This window comes from Carassius auratus, unplaced genomic scaffold, assembly GCF_003368295.1.
Source record: "Carassius auratus strain Wakin unplaced genomic scaffold, ASM336829v1 scaf_tig00011994, whole genome shotgun sequence".
Taxonomy (NCBI): Eukaryota; Metazoa; Chordata; class Actinopteri; order Cypriniformes; family Cyprinidae; genus Carassius; species Carassius auratus.
This window is the reverse complement of record NW_020524254.1, coordinates 362,414-384,520: the sequence shown is the minus strand read 5'-3', so window position 1 is coordinate 384,520 and position 22,107 is coordinate 362,414. Positions and strand designations below refer to the sequence as shown.

The 22,107-nt window shown below is 38.4% G+C and overlaps 1 protein-coding gene across 1 annotated transcript in view; it reads left to right on the top strand.

Annotated features, from left to right (window-relative positions):
* Positions 1-22,107, top strand: part of LOC113073338 (laminin subunit alpha-5-like) — a 59,495-nt gene that overhangs the window by 14,541 nt on the left and 22,847 nt on the right. The window contains exons 4-37 of the mRNA XM_026246257.1: positions 927-1,045; positions 1,183-1,353; positions 1,443-1,540; positions 2,071-2,186; positions 3,857-3,975; positions 4,172-4,262; positions 4,469-4,603; positions 4,780-4,824; positions 4,944-5,084; positions 5,351-5,488; positions 7,736-7,870; positions 7,970-8,104; positions 8,188-8,325; positions 8,423-8,475; positions 8,795-8,894; positions 9,069-9,121; positions 9,205-9,310; positions 9,391-9,490; positions 9,573-9,729; positions 12,910-13,039; positions 14,030-14,172; positions 14,259-14,362; positions 14,446-14,599; positions 14,677-14,840; positions 15,260-15,368; positions 15,461-15,558; positions 15,937-16,108; positions 16,263-16,389; positions 16,474-16,613; positions 16,696-16,811; positions 17,992-18,203; positions 18,279-18,480; positions 20,217-20,361; positions 20,494-20,634. Coding sequence (XP_026102042.1) covers positions 927-1,045; positions 1,183-1,353; positions 1,443-1,540; positions 2,071-2,186; positions 3,857-3,975; positions 4,172-4,262; positions 4,469-4,603; positions 4,780-4,824; positions 4,944-5,084; positions 5,351-5,488; positions 7,736-7,870; positions 7,970-8,104; positions 8,188-8,325; positions 8,423-8,475; positions 8,795-8,894; positions 9,069-9,121; positions 9,205-9,310; positions 9,391-9,490; positions 9,573-9,729; positions 12,910-13,039; positions 14,030-14,172; positions 14,259-14,362; positions 14,446-14,599; positions 14,677-14,840; positions 15,260-15,368; positions 15,461-15,558; positions 15,937-16,108; positions 16,263-16,389; positions 16,474-16,613; positions 16,696-16,811; positions 17,992-18,203; positions 18,279-18,480; positions 20,217-20,361; positions 20,494-20,634 — 4,307 coding nt within the window. The remainder of the gene's footprint in view (positions 1-926; positions 1,046-1,182; positions 1,354-1,442; positions 1,541-2,070; positions 2,187-3,856; positions 3,976-4,171; positions 4,263-4,468; positions 4,604-4,779; positions 4,825-4,943; positions 5,085-5,350; positions 5,489-7,735; positions 7,871-7,969; positions 8,105-8,187; positions 8,326-8,422; positions 8,476-8,794; positions 8,895-9,068; positions 9,122-9,204; positions 9,311-9,390; positions 9,491-9,572; positions 9,730-12,909; positions 13,040-14,029; positions 14,173-14,258; positions 14,363-14,445; positions 14,600-14,676; positions 14,841-15,259; positions 15,369-15,460; positions 15,559-15,936; positions 16,109-16,262; positions 16,390-16,473; positions 16,614-16,695; positions 16,812-17,991; positions 18,204-18,278; positions 18,481-20,216; positions 20,362-20,493; positions 20,635-22,107) is intronic.

Sequence of the window (22,107 nt, the reverse complement as noted above, 5' to 3'; positions counted from 1 at the left end):
TTGTACTGGGGTGTTATGCACTTTTTATCGTTTCTATTAATTTCATAATTTATATAAATTATATTTATACTCATATGTTGTTAATATTAATATATAATTTATATTAATTTATATTTTATTATTTTATTTTTATTAATGGTTATTAATAATAATTTGAAATACCTTTGTATTATGTTTTGTTTAAACGTTTATTAAAATGGTTATTTTCTTTTTATGACGTTTAAAAATCTTCATCAGTTACTATTACAGTACAAGTATCAATATTAACTTGTGTTTCCTCATACTTTCACATTCTTACATGGAATTGTAATTAAAGATATTAATAATCGAATCAAAGTCCATTAATGTTCAAAGTCCACTAATTTACTTAAAGCCGACATGAAACCGAACCACAAAACCAGTCTTAACTGAAATTTTTCTGAAAGCTGAATAAATAAGCTTTGCATTGATGTATGGTTTATTAGGAGGACAATATTTGGCTGGGATACAACTATTTGAAAAGCTGTAATCTGAGGGTGCAAAAAAATCAAAATACTGAGAAAATCTCAGCTGAAGTACAAATTAATTCTTAGCAATGCATATTACTAATCAAAAATTACGTTTTGATATATTTACGGTAGGAAATGTACAAAATATCTTCATCCAACATGACTTAATATCCTAATGATTTTTGCCATAAAAGAAAAATCTATAATTTTGACCCATACAATGTATTTTTGGCTATTGCAAAAAATACACCCCAGTGACTTAAGACTGGTTTTGTGCTTCAGGGTCACATATGAGCTATTTCCTGGTGAAACAGCTTCTTGGAAAAAAATTAATAAAATAGAGCAGGACTTTGTCCAGGAATAGATTTTTAGATCTTATGTAAGTGACAGAGATGTCGTTGCAAGGGAAGTTTGTTTACGCCTTTGTTTTTGCTCCAGCCTCTAAAACAGACTGTATCGAGCGGTTTGGCCAGAGAACTATCGAGAGGATCAACCATGATGACGATATCATCTGTACGACAGAGTACTCACGCATTGTCCCTTTGGAGAATGGAGAGGTACAGAAACAGACAAACTCTGCCCCAACACTGACTTCTGCCCACTTTCTCTCCTGCACTTCTATACTTATAGTGTTTATACTTTAGTTATGATTGTGAAGTCAGACTTTTTTTTGATTGTTAAATCACACGTTCAGATTGTGGTGTCTCTGGTGAACGGACGTCCGGGTGCCAAGAACTTCTCCTACTCTCCTGTTCTGAGGGAGTTCACCAAGGCCACCAACATCCGCCTGCGCTTCCTGCGCACCAACACACTGCTGGGACACCTGATGGGCAAAGCCCTGAGAGACCCCACCGTCACACGGAGAGTAGGATTCAGTTTTATGAATGGACAGAAATTACAAATTAAACGCTATCACATTCATGTATAATTTAATATCTATAACTATTTTTTCAGTATTACTACAGTATTAAAGACATCAGTATTGGAGGGAGATGTGTGTGTAATGGCCACGCTGAGGCCTGTAACGCCCAAGACCCCAATGACCCATACAGGTAAGTGACTTTAAAAACCATCGCATCAGAGCATGTGAACATCCTGCTCGGCTACAGTGTGCCACAACCTTCAAGAAGCTTTACGATTCATCACTTTCCTCTACTCGTACTACTATTCTACTATTCAAACGTTTTTTGAAAGATGTTAAAGACTCTCTCGCTTTCTCTCTAATTCACTCTTTCCTGGAAGCTGCGAGGTAAGTGAGAAGTTTAGACTCTTGCATGGCTCATTTGAGGCCCATAGACATAAAGTACTTTAGGATTTGCATATAGTGGCCCCTCAAGATTGAGACAGAAAGAGGAGAAGAGTGATTCTCATGACTAACCATCAAACATGGCAATGGGAATTTCTATGTAAAATTCATTATAAAATTCTATTCTTAAACATTAACAAAATGCATGTACATAATGTGTACATTTCTTCACATACACATAACAAAATTAGAAAGTTGCTCAAATAGCTCATTAATTTTAGTTTTGAAGATATAAACTTGTATGGTTGTTAACCTGTGATTTGTCTTTAATGTCAGGCTTCAGTGTGACTGCCAGCACAACACTTGTGGGCCGTCATGTGAACGCTGTTGCCCCGGCTTCAACCAGTACCCCTGGAAACCAGCCATGACTTCCAGCGCCAACGAATGTGAACGTGAGTCAGCCAACAAAACAAAAAGATAGGACCCTCCTCGACACAGTGTGAACAAAACATGATTTCTCTCCTGTGGGAGATTATTTCTTGATCACAGAACAACATTTTCTTTATTCTTTCTAACAGTGCTCTTATGTGTTAATATACATGACATTTATGTATTGTGCATTATGTATGAATAGAAATTACATTTAGTCATTAAGGGCCCTATTTTAACGATCTGAAACGCAAGTGTCAAAGCGCGAAGCGCAAGTAAGTTTGTGGGCGGGTCTCGGCGCTGTTGCTATTTTCCCGGTGGGATAAATGCCTCTTGCGCCCGGTGCAAATCTAAAATGGGTTGGTCTGAAGTAGCTTCATTATTCATAGGTGTGGTTTGGGCGTAACGTGAAATAAACCAATCAGAGCGTCATCCAACATTCCCTTTAAAAGCAGGTGCGCAAGTTCCATTATGGATTGCTATTATTATGGCGTATTTACCAGGCGCACGCCAGGAGCGGTTCACAGCCGAGGAGACTGATGTTCTTGTAAGAGCAGTGAAAGGCAGAGAAGTTGTGTTGTATGGGGATGGGAGAAACCCACCCAAAATACACAACAATGATTTCCGTCATCTCATGTGTTAATATTTTTTTAGTGTAACAATTTATGATTTGCAAAAATAACTGTTGCATCTGTGTAGATTACATGAGCAAAGTGTTTGCGCATTGTGCACGCTATATTAAGCATGCGCCCTTAAAATAGCATAATGAACAACGCGCAACGCGCCACTGACTTTAGACTAGGTTTTTTCTGGTCAGTGGCGCAATTGTTTAATGGAACAGCAAAATAGCACCAGGGATTGTTTGCGCCGGAACACGAAAAGTGATTAATTATACATTTTAAATGAAAAATTGTGCTATTTTATTGTTTATTTTAACTAAATTTAAAAACATTAACAATTCTAAAAATGTGTGTTTTATTTTATAAATATTTTAGTTTTAATTATTAAACTGATATTTTTTTTTTATTTTTTATTTATTTATTTATTGTTAAGCAGCAATCCTAGACCTCCAAGTAAAAATGGCTATCTGATAGCTTTATAAATGTAAATATATATGAGTATTTTAGACCACAGATTGGTTTGCTTCATATTCTTGATTATGCGAGGATGTTTATAAGTTCAGTTCAGGATGAGTGTAGTCTCTGCTTTAGTAAGACATCAGAGTCTGCTGTGAGCTCATACAGATGCTAATCCAGTCTGGCTTCTCTCACACGCTGTAAAAACAGTCCCACAGTACTTTTAAGAGCTTCACTCTCTGGGTGTTTGTATTTTTTTAATAAAACAGATAGTTCCAGACCTTGATTCTGATTGGTTGAGCCACGTTTGAGGCTGTTGTAAATTACACTATAAACACAAACATTTGTTTACTTCTGTGTGTTGTTCGCCAACTACTTTGTTGGAATCACAACTGTTTCTGAGGAACTACATTGTTTGGTGGAAGAATACTGTTTTTATGTATATCATTACACTTTATTTGCTCGGTTTTATTTTGTGAAACCTTACTACATATATTGAATAACTGTTTTATGAAAGAAATAAGCCCCGTGAAGCCGTGGTTTACAGTGAATTTCAGCGTGTTTCATCTTCAGGCTGATTATATAGTGGGATAACTGTGTTGTGTGTGTGTTTGCAGCGTGTAACTGCCACAGACACTCATCAGAGTGCTATTATGATCCAGAGATCGACCAGCGGAGAGCCAGTCTCAACATGCAGGGCCAGTACAGGGGCGGAGGAGTGTGCATCGAATGCCAGGTGGGCTCAGCTGTACAAACACACTAATAACACCAGAGTGGTACAGATACACTGACTGTGGCTCAAGACCTACCTAGACACCATGGCCAACTTAAATCCATACAACATTTGTGGGCATCAAATGAACGCTCACTAGGTTTGGAAACAGCTGTTGATGTTTTTGCAAGTACATCCTATGATTTTTATTGTTTCTAAGCATCACACCACAGGCATCAACTGTGAGCGCTGTATTCCTGGGTACTACAGATCAGCTGATCATCCTCTGGAGTCCCCATTGGCCTGTTCAAGTGAGTCTCCAGTCATGCACACTTACACAGTATTGTTTTAGTATTTTATATATTTATATAGATATAAGATTATAGTTTTAGTTAGTAACAACACTGGTCATGCATAAATATGAATGAATTTGAAGTGCATGCATGCAAACTGATACTGATAAAGCATGTTCCTTTCTTTTGCTTGCTTTTCCATGATTCCCTCATGTGTTTTGCAGAGTGTCGGTGTGAGTCTGAGTTCACTGATGGCAGATGTGAGGATCTGACCGGACGCTGTTACTGTAAACCCAATTACACCGGCGAGAACTGTGACACATGTGCAGAGGGATACGAAGGCTTCCCTGAATGCTACCGTAAGTTTCTGTGTATCTCTGAAGCTTTCATGAAGGTTTGAGGCAGTATGTTTCAGCTGAATTCATCCAGCGTGGATAATAACCTCTAAACAGCTCTCAAACAAGTGTATATATGCGTGAAAAGAAATTCTCCTCGTTGATGATACAGTTTGTTTGCTTGTGTTTATTTCTGTCAGAGGTCTACATCAGAGGAGAGGCCAGACCTGCAGCAGAAATCATCAGTAAGACATTGATTTGATTCCGTTTATTTCGGAAATAAATTTTTGATTCAACCTGGATTCAATCTTATTCTTATTCATTGATTTCTCATACTTTTTCGTCACGTTCTTGTGCTGTGCAGATTGCGAGTGCAGTGCTGCAGGTACAGAAGGGAACTCCTGCAGGCCGGACCCTCGCACCAATACATGTGTGTGTAAACCTGAATTCACTGGAGAACACTGTGACACCTGCGCTCCTGGTCACTTCGGCCTCAGCTGCCAGCGTGAGGACACACACACACACACACACACACACACAGATCAGATCGGCTGTTCCATTCTGCCCATTTCTAACTTTACTGTGTAATCCACTGCAGCAGGTGACATCTGACCAAACACATGCAGATTGTCGCATCAGTGTTTGTCTGTCTGCTGAACGGCTGTTGATCTTGTGCATAGTTTGAGTGTCGTGGAGCACAGTATACCACCCAATGATACAAACAATACAATACAAACATGGCTACATTCTAGCTCTTCTTCCTTCCCCCAGGCTGTCAGTGTTTTGGCCAGGGCTGTCTGGATGGGTCCTGTGATGCAGTAACGGGTCAGTGTGTGTGTCGGAGTCGGTTTCAGGGGTATTCATGTGAGCAGTGTGCACCCGGCTACTTCAACTACCCACTGTGCCAATGTGAGTGCTTGCCAACTCTAATCTCACTAAACTTCAAAATCCCCCATGATTATAACCAAACCGTGAACCTTACACTACAGTCACAATAACTGTCTCCTGTTCTTTTACTGCTCTTTTTAACATCAGTATGAATTTATAATAGACCCTATTTACTTTCTTAACACACATTCTTGGTTTTATTGTTTGATTTATCAGTGCCTCTACGTTTCAGTCACTCTTTCTGCAGTTTCATTACACCAGTAGGTGGCGTCAGACGACTATCTGAATGAAGTCATTTGATTCGTTCTCTCAACCAAATAGATTTGTTTTCTAAAACACTGATTCTCACACTCATCCTACTTTAAAAAAGTAAGTAGTTACAGTTACAAATTACTTCTCCCAAAATGTAATGGAGTTAGTAACACAGTTACCACATTGTAGAAGTAATTATTTACTCAGCAAAGTAACTGTGACGTCATTTTTTATTTTCTATAACACTATTACGTCCTTTAACATCTTTAATATATAAGATGTTTATATTAACAGATTGAAGAATAAAAACACTAGTATTTTAGAAAATGCTGTATTTATTTGAATTCAATAGATTGCAGCTTGCTGTATGATACACATAGAAATAAAAACATAAAAAAAATAATATTGAAAATAAAATTTGAGTGCAAAATTAAGACAAACTATTTAAACTTGGGTAAAAAGAAACAAAGGGAAACCTGGCAATTAGTGCAAATCTGTAACTGTATATTAGGCCTAACGTTACTGCACAATAAACACAACACTATCTAACTCTTAAATATTCAGTACAGTAACATGTTAGCATGTGTTGATGTGAGATGGTTCATAAGATTTGATTTGCTTGAGACATACGTGGATATTTTATTGGAAGTATTTTTTCCTGGGCATAGCGTGCATGTTACAGAAATCTTGCCTTTAATTTCAATCAACGAGAAGTAGTGCGCTATCTTGTGTTTAGTGGTTGTCAGAGCGTGCAGTAATGATGTCCGATTCGCCAACGAATCGTTTGATTTAACCATTTCTTCTCAGTGAATCGGTTGAATCAGTTCACAAAATCGAACTGAATCGTTTGAAACGGTTTGCATCTCGAATACGCAATAATCCACAAATGACTTAAGCTGTTAACCTTTTTAACATGACTGACACTCCCTCAGAATAAACCAATATCCCAGAGTTATTCATTTACTCAAACAATAGACTGACTGAACTGCTGTGAAGAGAGAACTGAAGATGAACACAGAGCTGAGCCAGATGATGAATGAACACGCCCACTATGAAGAATCGGTTGCATCGGTTTTCGGATCACAATTGGGTGAAAATTGAACATCACTAGTGTGCCGTGCAGTGAGACAGCGTGAGCAGGGCACCGCCCACCCAGCCAATCATCATCGGATTTGCAACAGTGTCATCATCCCCACTCCTGCACTCTCAAGGCAACTTGCGCTTTATTCAACCAAATTGTAGTAACGCGACACTTTACACTCTCAGTAAAGATAACGGCGTTGCAACGATGGGAAAAGTAATTAATTAGATTACTCCGTTACTGAAAATTAAACTACATTAGTAACGCCGTTATACTTAAGCGCCATTTCTCCCAACACTGACTGATTCATTCAGGAATGAATTAAATTGAAAACATTTTGTACATATTTGTTAAACCTGTCATTATGTCCTGACAGTAGAATATGAGACAGATAATCTGTGAAAAAAATCAAGCTCCTCTGGCTCCTCCCAGTGGTCACATTGCCATTTGCAGAAAATACATCGCCCCTGTTAAGAAACAACCAATCAGAGCTGCGGTCCGTAACTTTGTTTGTGTTCAAAATGTAGAAAAAATTTATATAATAAACAAGTACACCATGAATCCATTTTCCAAACCGTGTTTTTGTCTTGTCCTGAATCACTAGGGTGCACCTATAATAAGTGTTTATATTCAGACTATTTTAGATTGCTTCGGGGTTATACGCGGCGGAGTAACCCAGTACCTTTGTGATTCCTTCATAGACATAAACAGAGAGAAGTAGTTCCGGCTACGATGCTCTTCCGCAAGACGCAAGCAGTTCTGTTTATTAACTGCTAGAGTGTCAAAAGTTACCGACTGCAGCTTTAAATGGATTCCAAAAGCATTTCTTGTTGAATACATACGGTTTACATTTAATTCAGTTTGATGCTCTCGCTCTCTCTCTCTCTCTCCCTCTCTCCCCTCCCCCCTCTCTCTCTCCCCCCCCCTCTCTGTAGATTGTGGTTGCAGTGTTGTGGGCTCTATGCCTGAGATATGCGATGCGGCTGGTCGGTGTTTGTGCAGGCCAGAGTTCACTGGTCCTCGCTGTGATCAGTGTCGCTCAGCGATACACTCATATCCAAACTGCCAGGGTGAGATACACACACACATTAAAGAAAGGCCCAGTCTTATGTTTGCAGGCCCACTGTCTGTATTATCTCGATTGTAACTTTGCTGATTCTATCTCCCAGTGTGCACTTGTGACCCTCGCACATCTTTGGACTCCAACTGTAACTTGTCGGGTCAGTGTAACTGCAGACCCAACTACAGTGGCCCCAAATGTGACCAGTGTGCACCCGGATATTACTCCTATCCCAGCTGCACACGTAAGTCACATGACTCTCATCACAGTGCAACACTACCAAGGGAAAGACTGTCTGCGGTTTACATTGAGATCTCTCTGTTTCAGCGTGTCAGTGTTCAGTGGAGGGCTCTCGCTTCAGCTCCTGTGATCCAGTGTCTGGTCAGTGTGTTTGTCTGCCAAACATTGTGGGTCAGAGGTGTGACAGCTGCAGTCCTGGGTCATATGGCTTTCCCCTCTGCCAAGGTGATCGAACTCAAACCAGTTGCACAAACAATATTCAGGGTACTGTGTATTGCATGAATTAAAAGTACTTCTGATGATTTTCCTCTCTGTGCTATAGTCGGGACCTGTAACCCAGCAGGCTCTGTTCATAATAACATCCTACCCACTGTGGTGAGTATAACTGAGCTTTCTACATTAAACAAGGCCACGTTTAAAATGGAGTTCTAGCACAGAGCATATTGTGCTGTAAATTATTCATGATTTTCATACTGCGCATATCTGCTCAAATGTTGAGTATTTGGTGAATGTAACAAAAGACTCTGTGAAACGACAGTGTGCAGTTTGTAGCAAATCAGCAGTCAGAGAAAAAGACTGATGTTGCATTGAAGTGTGATAGACCCGCCAAACACATTTGCATACTGTACCGTTCAGAGTGTACACTGCATCAGTTCCTGTTCCAGACTCTCAGTGCTTGTTTTGTGTTTCTCAGGGCTCCTGCGAGTGTCGACCGCATGTCGAGGGGGCGGCGTGTGATCGCTGTAAGCCTCTATACTGGAATCTTTCTCCTGATACAGTCCATGGATGCTCAAGTAAGAGACGTTTGGACACACGGTGCAAAATGAATGCCATTGGTTTTTTTTTGGTGGCAATGTAATTTTCTAATATGTAGCTCATTAGTTAAATTGAATATAAAATGATTATATACAGATTATTTAATAAAGATTATTTATCTCTGCAAATATATATTATGATTGTTTTTGCAGGCTGTGATTGTAATACATTAGGAACTATGAGTGAGGTTGCAGAGTGCACACAGGTATGGAAATATAAATAATAACTCAGTCTTACAAATGCGATTCAAGAGTGTAGTAAACAAACCTGAATCTGTGTGTAAATCAGAGCACCGGCCAGTGTTTCTGTAAACCCAATTTGTGCAGTGGCACATGTGATCTGTGCAAGGATGGATACTTCAGCCTTCAGAAGAACAACTACTTTGGGTGTCAAGGTACAAAATCAGCTCCGAGCAGACATTTTAAATAGTGAAATGAAGAGATGTGTTAAACTCTGGCCCCTGTGTGCATGCAGGCTGCCAGTGTGACATTGGAGGATCTGTTGGGCAGGCGTGTGATGAGTTGGGCGGGCGATGTCGATGCAGACCCAACGTGGAGGGACCCAAATGCAGCCAGTGAGTGACAGATATAGCAGACAGTGTGCAGTGATCACTTTTATGTGTGGCTGGCTGCCATGACTCTGATGTGTTTGTTTAGACCCCGGCCGGATCATTATTTCCCAGACCTGCACCATATGAAGTTTGAGGTGGAGGAAGGCACCACCATGGATGGACGTCCAGTGAGGTTTGGTTACAGTCCTCTGGAGTTTGAGAGCTTCAGCTGGAGGGGATATGCCAAGATGTCTCCCATACAGGTACACTAACACACTTGAAATCAATTTGTTATACTACTGAATGGTAAATAATAATAATAACAACAAATTGTTATAATAATGATAATATAGTAAAGTTAATAACAACTACAATAACAAGTACAAGAGTTTTAATAATAATAATAATAATAATAATAGTAATTTATAAAAAATTATAATACTATTCTTAATAATCTAAAATAATAATAATTATTTATTTTAATTGTAACAACAACACTATTAATTTGCTAAGAAAATATTATTCTATATAATATATACATTATATAAATATTATCGATTAATAAAATTGTATTGTTATTGTTTTGTAATAATTATTATTAATATTATGTAAAATAATATAGAATTATATTAACAATAATTATCAATAATAGTAATAATTAAAACTACAATAAAAACAACAATAACTGTTAATATTATTAATAATAATAATAATTAACATTTATAAAATAACAACAAATTGAATGGTCAATAATAATAAAAAATAGCTAGAATAATGATATCATCTAACATATTAATAATAAAATTATAAAAACAACAGTAATAATTATAATTCTTATTAATAATGTTTTTATTTGAAATCTAATAATAACACCAGTTATGACAATAATAATAATAATAATAGCAGAGCAATTCCAATAGTGTCCTCGCACTTCTGTGCTCGGACCCTAATTATTATCATTATTAATCATCATTATAATTATTGCAAATTATTTTTATTTTTGGAGGAGAAGAAGAAGAAGAAATCTGTAACAACAACAACAGTTAAAACAATAATAAGAAGAAGAAACGGAGCAATTATAATAGTGTCTTCGCACCGCAGTGCTCAGGCTCTAATTATTATCATTATCATCAAACCTAATCATCATCGTTATTATATTAGTACATATTATTAGATATTAAATATTAGATATTGTAGCAATTTGCGTATTTACTTTTTTTGTAAAGCACTTTTTTCTTATTTAATATCCTGTTTCACTCAGAAATACTTCACTTTACAGAAGTAAAATATGTTTCATGTTGAAGATACTACTAAATTAGGTTATATAATTATGTTAATTATAATAGAAGTGTGAATATTATGAATAACTGAATATAATGAATGTTAGATCTTTAAAATTAATATATTAAACATTTTTATTATCATTTTATAGATATTCAAGATGTTCAAGTAGATGCATGTGTGTACAATTAGACTGAGATGTAGTGTTGTGTGATGTTTTATTGAAATGCACTGTGTCTTTGGCTTAGCTGAGGGCTTCTATCCCTTTTGATTGGTGCTGCTTGTGTACAATAGCCGCATTTCCACTGTCGGGCCAGTGCGAGCCAGGGCTTAAAGCGGGCCGGGCGGGGCAAATAGACACGGGACAGTAGCACAGAGGCCAGAATAGCAACAGGGTTTCCACAGTCAGGGCCTTAAGCTCCGCTGCGGATCACTAAAACACGCCCTTTAAACGCCTCTCAGAACAACGTCACTCACAAAACGTCTTCATTTCATCCACATAGAGAAGTTATCAGAAAACTAAGAAGTAAATCACTGGAACATGTGCGATCACAAAACGAACATGATAAAAGCGGCCTTTGTTTGCATGCTTTGGTAAATATTCAAATTCAAAGGCATCGATGTTTTACTATAGTAGAATAAATGATACATTGATCGTATTGGTTTAATTTATCAGGACTCAGAATTAATCACACAGAAATACATTTATTTCTATTTTATTTATTTATTTTTTAACGCTTATGAAAATAGCCTGCTTATTCAGTCGAGTCTGTTTCTATTTATTTGTAGCCACAGTATAGCCGTCACATTTAGAATGAATGATAATATCTCTATTTTTATAAAAGCTCCCGAACAAAAAACATTATTATATTTTTATGATAGGCTACGTGGAGCTAAACTCTCAAGACGAGACTTATGACAAAAAATATAAGTTACTTAATAAATACACGATTGTGATAGAGAATAAGGAGCTATCGTCTGATTTCCTCAAACGGTTCGTATTTACCATGTTTACTCTGGTAATGTTAATGCCCAGCGTGCATAGTCTTTTGCATCGTTTATAAATATTTCTGCCTTGTATGGTGATTGATTCACATCGGATCAAGTTATTGCAAACCTGCTGACCGAAAGAGAGTTTTGAGCTTGATTTATTTTAAAAAGTGTTTAATGCTGGTGTTATAGAAATGATCCACAGTGCAGCCTCTATGTTTTTATAAAAACTCCCGAACAAAAATCATTATAATATTTTGTAGGCTATGCTACGTGGAGCTAAACTCTCGAGACAAGACGATAGATAAATATGTTACTAAATAAAAGTAATAAATAAAAGTAAAAGTAGTTGCATTTACCATGTTTACTATGGAAACGTTTATCGTGCATATTCTTTTATATCGCTCATAAATATTTCTGCCTTGTTTAGGGATTAATCCATATTGGATCAAGTTGTTTCAATCACTCGCTGCTAACTAATAGTGAGTTTTGATCTCAAATTATTTTAAAAAGTCTTTAATGCTGGTGTTAAAGCTGTTATCTTTCTGAAATGATCCGCGCTGACGCTCTCCAGACACGGAGAAACTCCGCCTTTGTTCATAACCCCTCCTCTAGCCCCAGCTGGCTCGCTTTGCCCCAAGGTTTTCGTCAGGCCAAAAAACCCTGGCCGTTGGCCCCGAGGAAGCCCCGGCGAGGCACGATCAAGCCCCGGAAGTGACAGTGGAAACGCGACTGGCCCTGGCACGCGCTAGCACGCCGGTTTAAGCTCGACAGTGGAACCATGGCTATTGGCTGCTGTGTTGGGTTGAAGTGTTGCTTGGTGGTGGTTTCTTTGCTTATTGTGGGCCTCTCTCTGTCTCTCTAGTCTCTGGTTCAGGTTGGTTCAGGTTCCTCTGTGGAAAATGTACGTATTAGAGCACCCTTCTTTTTTACTGATCAGTTTTTCTCCTTCTTTCTTCCCCCACACCTAAATCCTTTGCTCTCCTGCTCTTTTCACAAACCCTCCTTCTTCTCCCCATGTCCAAGACACACTCCCACCGCAACCTGCATCTCAGATCACACCCATCTTGATCAGAAAGCCACAGTTCGGGTCTTTAACACAGATCATGTTGTACACCCTCCTCTTCCCCTCTCTCTCCTCTTCTCCCTGTCTTTCTTGTCCTTGATCTCAGAATACGGTTAAAATGACGGTGCACGTGCGTGAAGCAGACATGTATCTCACACGCTTCATCCTCAGATATGTAAACACGAGGTTGGCCGTGTCGAATGGTAAAATCACAGCCTATCAGAACAGCAGAAGAGGTAAACACGGTGGTTCAGTGTGCAGGACTTTCATTCTTTCAGTGAACCCAAAGGAGAGGTCTTTGACATTTTCATTGAGACATATGAATTTGACTTTATTTGATTATTTGACTTTATTTCTTATTTTAGTTAATAGCTAATTTGCTGCATGTGTCCCTTGTTAAGCTTTTACTAAGAATCTAAGAAATCCAAAAATCAACAATCTAAAACTTATAACACATAAATATTAAACAAATTGTGTAAACCCTAAACAAACTATTGCACAAAATAAAAAGTTGTAGCTGCAATTCTGTTTATATTTTAAATGCTATTGATAAATTATTCCATAACTGTACTCCTTTACTTCTGTTCTCCAAAAGATGTCTTGATATACTTGTTTCATAGTAATTCCCCCTTCCTCTTATTTTCGTTGTAATTTACAAAATTTTAGAGGGAAAACAGTTTATACATTAAAAAATGTGTAATGTATAAACTTTTCAAAACTAAGTAAACATTGTTTTAGTTTTTTCTCATAATGATGCCATTTCATTTGCTTCTAAACTGTTCCAACATCTGTTAAGACACTATTGTTTGGCTTGGCTGCTGTAATAGATAAATAAAGTCTTACGGAAACAGTTCAGATTCGTTTTAACAGATATCAAATCTTTTGACCGTTTTAATTTGCATGTGGTTTTATGTATTTTTTAGCATTTGGACAGGATTCTTTCATCCCATTCTACTTTCACTGAATGGAAAAGAGCAGCTCGGACATTCTGCTAAACCTCTCCTTTTGTGTTTCACAGAAAAACGGAAGTCCTCATGAGTAAATGCTGACTGCTTTTAATTTTAAATAAAATGTTCTTTTAGTACAACAGCTGATATCTTAATAATGTTTAATAATGAATGCATATGTAACTAACTGATAAAAAAGCTATAGCCTAAATGCACTGATTGCATTGATTGATCCAGTGCTGTGACTCCATGTCTCCATCTCCATCCTTCTCTTTGCAGGCTCTGAGCAGTCCAAACAGATCGTCTTTGCACCCGCTTCAGAACCCACATTTGTGAGCGTGCCTCAGAACAGCTTTGTGGAGCCATTTGTCTTGAACCCAGGAACCTGGACTGTGATTATTGAGGCGGAGGGCGTTCTGCTGGTAGGACCTTCTCTTAAAAGATGCTTTCTGCATTATTCCTGCATAAACACACCCTGAACACTCTCTCCGTCTCTTTCTTTCTGCAGGACTACCTGGTGCTGTTGCCCAGTGCATATTACGAGGCTCCTATCCTGCAACTTCAAGTGACTGAACCCTGTTCATACAGCTACCCACAGGATGCCAGTCAAAAGTCAGTAGAACGGGAACTTTTTGTGCGCATATATCATGTTATGTGCACTGTTGCTGAAGTAATCTGTCCTTCTGTGTGTTCAGCTGTCTGCAGTACATGTATCTGTCTCTGGATGAGTTCCCATCCGTCTCCAGCGATGATGCCCAGTGCAGGTCTGATAATCACCTGCCCAGACCCTGCCGCACTGAAAAGATCACTCCTCGCCATCCCAGCATGGCCATCTGCAGAGGCAATGATGTAAGCATGTTGTGAACATTACTGAAAATCACAGGAATAACATGCACATACAAATAAAACCCAATGTGTGCGTTCAGATGAGAGTTCAGCTGCGTGGTCGTGTCCCTGTTCCTGGAGAGTATGTGTTGGTGGTCGAGTACGCCAGTGAAGATCAGTTTCCTCAAACCTTCATTGTGTCTGTTGATTCCCCGGGTGAAAGCACTAATCTAGAGGAGATAACCCTGCTCCCCTGTAAATACAGGTGTGTTTGTGTGACACTGTGGCATTTGCCTTTTCTTTTGTCCTTCAGGTATTCGTACTCAGCTTGAAGGGGTCGTATTCTGTATTTTGGTTTGTTTTTGCATCAAACGAGTCATGTTTGGTTTGGTTTGCATTTCCCATAGAATTAAACATGCTGTTTTTGACACCATACCTGTAAGACTTTTATATGACCTCTTTTATGATTGGCTAGGCAGTTTGCATGTGAAATGCATGTAAAATTTGTCATTTTTAATGTAACATCACAAGTTTTAATAAACCATTGTTCTATATTCATCATTCTTTAAGAAGCAAGGAGATTGTCGTTTAATTCTTCAACTGGTCTTTTTCTTTTCTCTTCATTTTTCTCTGTATTGGCTGATTGATTTGTGTGTATGTGCCTCTGTGTGTGCGTGTGTGTAGTTTCCTGTGCCGTGCCGTGTCTGTAGATGACCAGAAGCGTGTGGCGGTCTTTAATCTCTCCACAGATGCTGATATCCAGCTTAGCACAGACAGAAGCAGTTTTTTCCTTGTGAGAGTTATAGTTTTTTTCTGCTTGTATCTGTCTATTTGTGTTCACTGTAAACATGGCATTTACAAGTGTGTGTCTGATTTCCCTTCCAGCACAAAGTGTTCCTCGTCCCTCGTGCTCAGTTCACCATGGAGTACCTGAAGCCCAGCGTTCACTGCATCAGCACACATGGGCACTTCTCTCCAGACAGGTGACTGATACACACAACATGCATACACTTGTCTATTCCAGTTTTAACTGTTTGGTGTACTAACCACTTTTTCTTTTTTTTTTAATTTCATTGTATTGTTTTTTACTGTGCACAGTTTTTCCAACTACCATTTTACCTCAAAGAAAATGATTTCACTGCCTTGCAAGCACTGAGCTTATTAAAGTGTTATTTTTCAGCCATTTCTAAATTATGACATTTGACTATCCTACATATTCACAGTTAAAAGTACCTATGATCATACGACATTTCCATGATTTCTTGCTATTTTAGGTATCAAAGTGAAGTATATCCGTATGTTATTTATCACGGTAGGCTTTCTCCTATTCGTATTCATGTCTTATATTCTCTGTTGTCCAGCGGCTCCTGCATCCCGTCTCGTTTCCAGAATCCTCCTCAGTCTCTGGTCCTAAAAGAGGGACAGGCTTCTTCTGTGCTGGGTTCGATTATGGCATCAGCAGACAGACCCTTGACCTCCAGACCACAAACAGCTGCTGATAACAGTGAACACATGCTTCTGGACCCTCATCAGGTACGTCAGGCCCATTACACTCTCATTGATGTCTTACTGTTTCTTGACATCCAGTGCCCCTGTCTTGTAGTTTGTCTCTCTCTGACTCTTAAATGCTAATACAAAAGCATGTCTTCAAGTCTTCTGATGTTCATTTGTCTGCTTGCTTTCCCAGAACGCTGTGATGTTTTCAACACATGTACATGTGCTGGGTCGTTATGTGTTCATCCTGCATTACTATCAGCCCCTGCACCCAACTTACAATGTCCAGGTCCACATCAACGGAGGACGCATATGGCAGGGTGAGCAACTAGATTAGTACAGACTCACTATTGACTTGATCACAGAGAATGCTCTTTTACTGACGGTCTCTCTTTGTAATCCAGGTCATGTCAACGCATCCTTCTGTCCTCATGGTTATGGTTGTCGTAGTGTTGTGATGTCAGAGAGCCAGATCATCCTGGATGTGACGGACTATGAGGTCATCCTGACTCTGCGTGTTCCAGAGAGAAGGACACTGTGGCTGGTGAGTGTCACTCTCATGTTTTACTAAAGGTAAAATGAATTGCTAAAAACAGCGAGAGTTCTTGTTCTCTTGTGTGTTTCAGGACTATGTGCTGGTGGTGCCAGAGAGCACTTACAGCTCCAGCTTTCTGACCGAGGAGCCACTGGACAAATCCTACGACTTCATCAGCAACTGTGGACAAAACAGCTTTCACATCAAGTATGATACTTCTACATGTGTAAACATGTAGGAATGCACAATATAAAAATTCTGGGTGATAATTATGTTCATGTTATGGCATTAAGTAGGCCATAGATAAGTAAATACATCACAGATATTAAAATTCAGTACAATTGTGACTAAATAAATATAAAAACAAATGCACTACAACAAATTATTTACATTTTTGTTAACTTAAGTAAAACTATTAAAAATCATTTTTGGTGATTGAAAAAAAGGCTGAAATAAGATCAGATATACGTATTAGATGAAAAGCTAATGCTTAAATAATGAAAATTTGAACTATTTCCTAGGCTACTAGTTTAAGTACTAAAACTAAAACTTAAATAAAACTAAACTGAAGATAGAAATATTTAGAAAATAACAAATAACAAAAGAACTAACAAAATTATTAAAGGTAACACTTTAGAATAATGGTCCATTAGTTAATGTTAGTTCATTCATTAATTAACATGAACAAACAATAAACAATACATTTATTACTGTATATCTTCATATTTGTTAATGTAAGTTAATGAAAATACAGTTATTCATTGTTAGTTTATGCTAATTCACAGTGCATTAAGTAATGTTAACAAGCACAACTTTTGATTTGAATAATGCATTAGTAAATGTTGAAATGAACATCAACTAAGATTAATAAATGCTGAAGAAGGATTGTTCTTGTTTAGCTCATGTTAACTAAAGTAGTGAACTAACATTAACTAATGGACTGTTATTCTAAAGTGTTACCTGATTAAAACTTAAACTGAAAAAGAAAACTGAAAATGTAAAAATAAAAGCTAATTTAAAATATGAATAAATATTATAATAGTATATAAATAATATTAAAATTATACAAGTAATACTAAAAAGCTCTGCTACAAGTAAATGTATGTTTACTCTCAAAACATAACGTACAGTATGAACATTTTATTTTGTAATGTATGATATTTAATTTGAGATTTGCTAAAGATCATATTTAAGTGTTATTGAAATATTAAATCATTCAAAAAATTCATTAATGAAAACATTAAATGTAAAAATGTAAATTACACACAACTAAATATGCAACAATTGCTGTTTCCATTTCCAAGTCTCTAATACAGCTGATAATATAGTGTGGATATATTGTTCATAGCCTGATATATGATTATTAACATTGGCTCTGTCCTCTCAGCCCGTCCACAGCGTCTCCGTTCTGTCGTAACTCCGCCGTGTCTCTGTCTGCGTTCTTCAATAACGGCGCTGTGCCCTGCGGCTGTCATGAGGTGGGCGCTGAGAGCGATACCTGCGAGGCTTTCGGAGGACAGTGCAAGTGTAGACCCAACGTGATTGGCCGAGACTGTTCCCAGTGTGCCACGGGACACTACGGCTTCCCCAACTGTAGACGTGAGTGTCACCAACCTCATGGGGGAACGATGGATTGATAGATGGATGGATGATATTCTTTTCTTTTCTCTCTAGCATGTAACTGTGGCACTCGTCTGTGTGAGCCAATGACGGGCGAGTGCATCTGTCCAGCACGGACCCTGCAGCCAGACTGTGTGACCTGTGAACCCCAGACGTTCGGCTGCCATCCTCTGCTGGGCTGTGAGATGTGTAACTGCTCCGCACCTGGAGTGGCTTCACTGGAAATAGGCTGTGACACACACAACGGCCAGTGCAGGTACAGTAAAGCAAGACACATAAATTCTTTATTTGGATTAAAAGATAAGCATATATCATAGCTTAATCCAAATTTGACAGAAAGATGTACAACAGCAGCCAATATCTCAGTCCATTTTGCACATTAAGGGTAAAGGTGGCACCTGCGCCTCCATATGTAGAGGCTACCGATTACTGCTGATACAGAGCAATATCTCGTCAGTTTTTTGGCCTTGTTCTTATGTAGTCCACAGATCTGCAGGCCTCTTACACACAACTTGTGCACATGGCCTAAACTACCAAAAATGAGGGCAATAACTTTACAAGAGTAGCCAGAGTTATTAAAAAAATTGTACCATGGTTGTACACATTGTACACACACACACACACACACACACACACACATATACTACATGCAGTGGCTCATGTGGTCGATTTTCTGAGAATCTGAACGTTTATGAATATGTGGTTTAAAATTTGCCTCAGTTTACCTCAGGAATGCCAACTTAAATAAATAAATAGAAAAAAAAAATGAAATTATATTTTTTATGAACAAATTGAAGTCTTTTTGGTCTATCAAGGACCAATTTAAGACTATCAAAGTTTTTTTGTGTGTGTGTGTGTGTGGCAGTTAAGAATTTTTTTTTTCCACAATTATGTCTCAAGGATATATTATATGTGATCCTGGATCATAAAAACAGGATAAAAGTCACTGGGGTATATTTGTAGCAATAGCTAAAAATACATTGTATGGGTCAAAATAATTTATTTTTCTTTTATTTCAGAAATCATTAGGATATCAAGTAAATATCATGTTCCATGAAGATATTTTGTAAATTTTCTACTGTAAATATGTTAAAACATTATATTTGATTAGTTATATGCATTGCTAAGAGCTTCATTTGGACAACGTTAAAGGGCGCTTTTCTCAATATTTCGATTGTTTTTTTTTTTTCAAATAGTTGTATCTCAAACAAATATTGTCCTATCCTAATAAACTATACATCAATGCAAAGCTTTTTTATTCGTCTTCCATATGATTTATAAATGTCAATTTAGAAAAACTGACCCTTATGACTGGTTTTGTGGTCACATATGTGCCATATGTATTTCTTCATCATTAATTCTCTATCAATGTCATTCTACTTATTTTGTAATGTACTATTGTAGTGTTTATTAATATAAATACAATAAAAATTGTACATGGTCCCTTTCCAAATAAATAAATATAAACAATATATTTGAATAAGATTTATTAGCTTTATTCATGTTTTAGCTCTAATAATTTAATACGTCAACATAGCCTTTTTATGCCAAATGTAATGTTTTTACAAGTCTTATTTTTTTATCTTAGTTTTAGTAAATAACTCTATTTAGTTAATAACCCTGTCCATTAATATCTTTAGCTTCCTTTTGTCAGATTGTCCAGGGGAGATCTTAGAGCTAAAAACCAAAATGGAAAATAACTATGATAGTTTGCTTGTAGTTGGAAAGAATGGTTTAGGGCAAAGCCATGAGCTTGTTTTTTGGATTGGATCCGTTAGAGTGTAATGACCATATCTTGGGTCTCAGGACATTTTCACATTTCTTTACCACATTCACTCTTTAGCATGAGAGCTTGTTGGTTTTGTCCAGATATGACAGAAGCACTGCTTCAAGCATCCCATAATTCAAGAGCATCAGCTGACACTGAAAACACATACACATACTATCTTCATGTTATATGCATCATCCTGAAGCACATAACTCCCTCCTCAGGTGCAGGAACAACATCGTTGGCCGTCAGTGTGACAGGTGTGCCCCAGGTTTCTATGGATACCCCGACTGCAGACCATGTGACTGCAGCGAGGCGGGAACTGAGAAAGATGTCTGTGACTCCATCACCGGACGCTGTTTATGCAAGGTGACTCTTTCTCTCCTTCCACACCTCTCTTATTGTGTGTGAATATGTAGGCCTGTATATCATTTTCACTCAAAACATTAATGACTCTCCCTCATCATCTCTGTTATATCAATAATGTGTTGTTTCACTCAGGAAAATGTGGACGGCTCTCGCTGTGACCAGTGCAAACTGGGAACGTTTCATTTGGACCCCACTAATACTAAAGGCTGCACCAAGTGCTTCTGCTTTGGAGCCACTGACCGCTGCCACAGCTCGGACAAACGGAGGAGTGAGGTACTCGACTGCAGCTAAACACCTGTTCTTTAATAAATAAACAAATGCACCTTTATACACTGAACAAAATTATAATCGCAACACTTTTGTTTTAGCCCCCATTTTTCATGAGCTGAACTCAAATATCTAAGACTTTTTCTATGTACACAAAAGGCCTATTTCTCTCAAATATTGTTCACAAATCTGTCTAAATCTGTGTTAGTGAGCACTTCTCCTTTGCCGAGATAACTCCTTCACCTCACAGGTGTGGCATATCCAGATGCTGATTATACAGCATGATTATTGCACAGGTGTGCCTTAGGCTGGCCACAATAAAAGGCTATTCTAAAATGTGCAGTTTTATCACACAGCACAATGCCACAGATGTCGCAAGTTTTGAGGGAGCGTGCAATTGGCATGCTGACTGCAGGAATCTCCACCAGAGCTGTTGCCCATGAATTGAATGCTCATTTCTCTACCATAAGCCAAAGGCATTTCAGAGAATTTGGCAGTGCATCCAACCGGCTTCACAACCACAGACCACGTGTAGCCACACCAGCACAGGACCTCCACATCCAGCATCTTCACCTCCAAGATCGTCTCAGACCAGCCACCAGGACAGCTGCTGCAGCAATCGGTTTGCATAACCAAAGAATTTCTGCACAAACTATCAGAAGCCATCTCAGGGAAGCTCATCTGAAAGCTCGTCATCCTCATCGGGGTCTCGACCTGACTACAGTTCATCGTCGTAACCACTTGAGTGGGAAATGCTCACATTGGATGGTGTCTGGCACTTTGTAGAGGTGTTCCCTTCACAGATGAATCCCAGTTTTCACTGTACAGGGAAGATGGGAGACGTTGTGTGGGTGAGCGGTTTGCTGATGTCAGCGTTGTGGATCGAGTGGCTCATGGTGGCAGTGGGGTTATGGTATGGGCAGGCATATGTTATGGACAACAAAAACAGGTGTATTTTATTGATGGCATTTTGAATGCACAGAGATACCGTGACAAGATCCTGAGGCCCATTGTTGTGCCATTCATCCAGGACCATCACCTCATGTTGCAGCATGATAATGCACGGCCCCATGTTGCAAGGATCTGTACACAATTCTTAGAAGCTGAAAACATCCCAGTTCTTGTATGGTCAGCATACTCACCAGATATTTCACCCATTGAGCATGTTTGGGATGCTCTGGATTGGTGTATACGACAGCGTGTTCCAGTTCCTGTCAATATCCAGCAACTTCGCACAGCCATTGAAGAGGAGTGGACCAACATCCCACAGGCCACAATCAACAACCTGATCAACTCTATGTAAATGAAATGTGTTGCACTGTTAGGGAAATGGTGGTCACACCAGATACTGACTAGTTGGCTTAAGAAACACCTGTGCAATAATCATGCTGTCTATTCATGTCTGTCTTGATATGCCACATCTGTGAGGTAGATGGATTATCTCGGCAAAGGAGAAGTGCTCACTAACACAGATTTAGA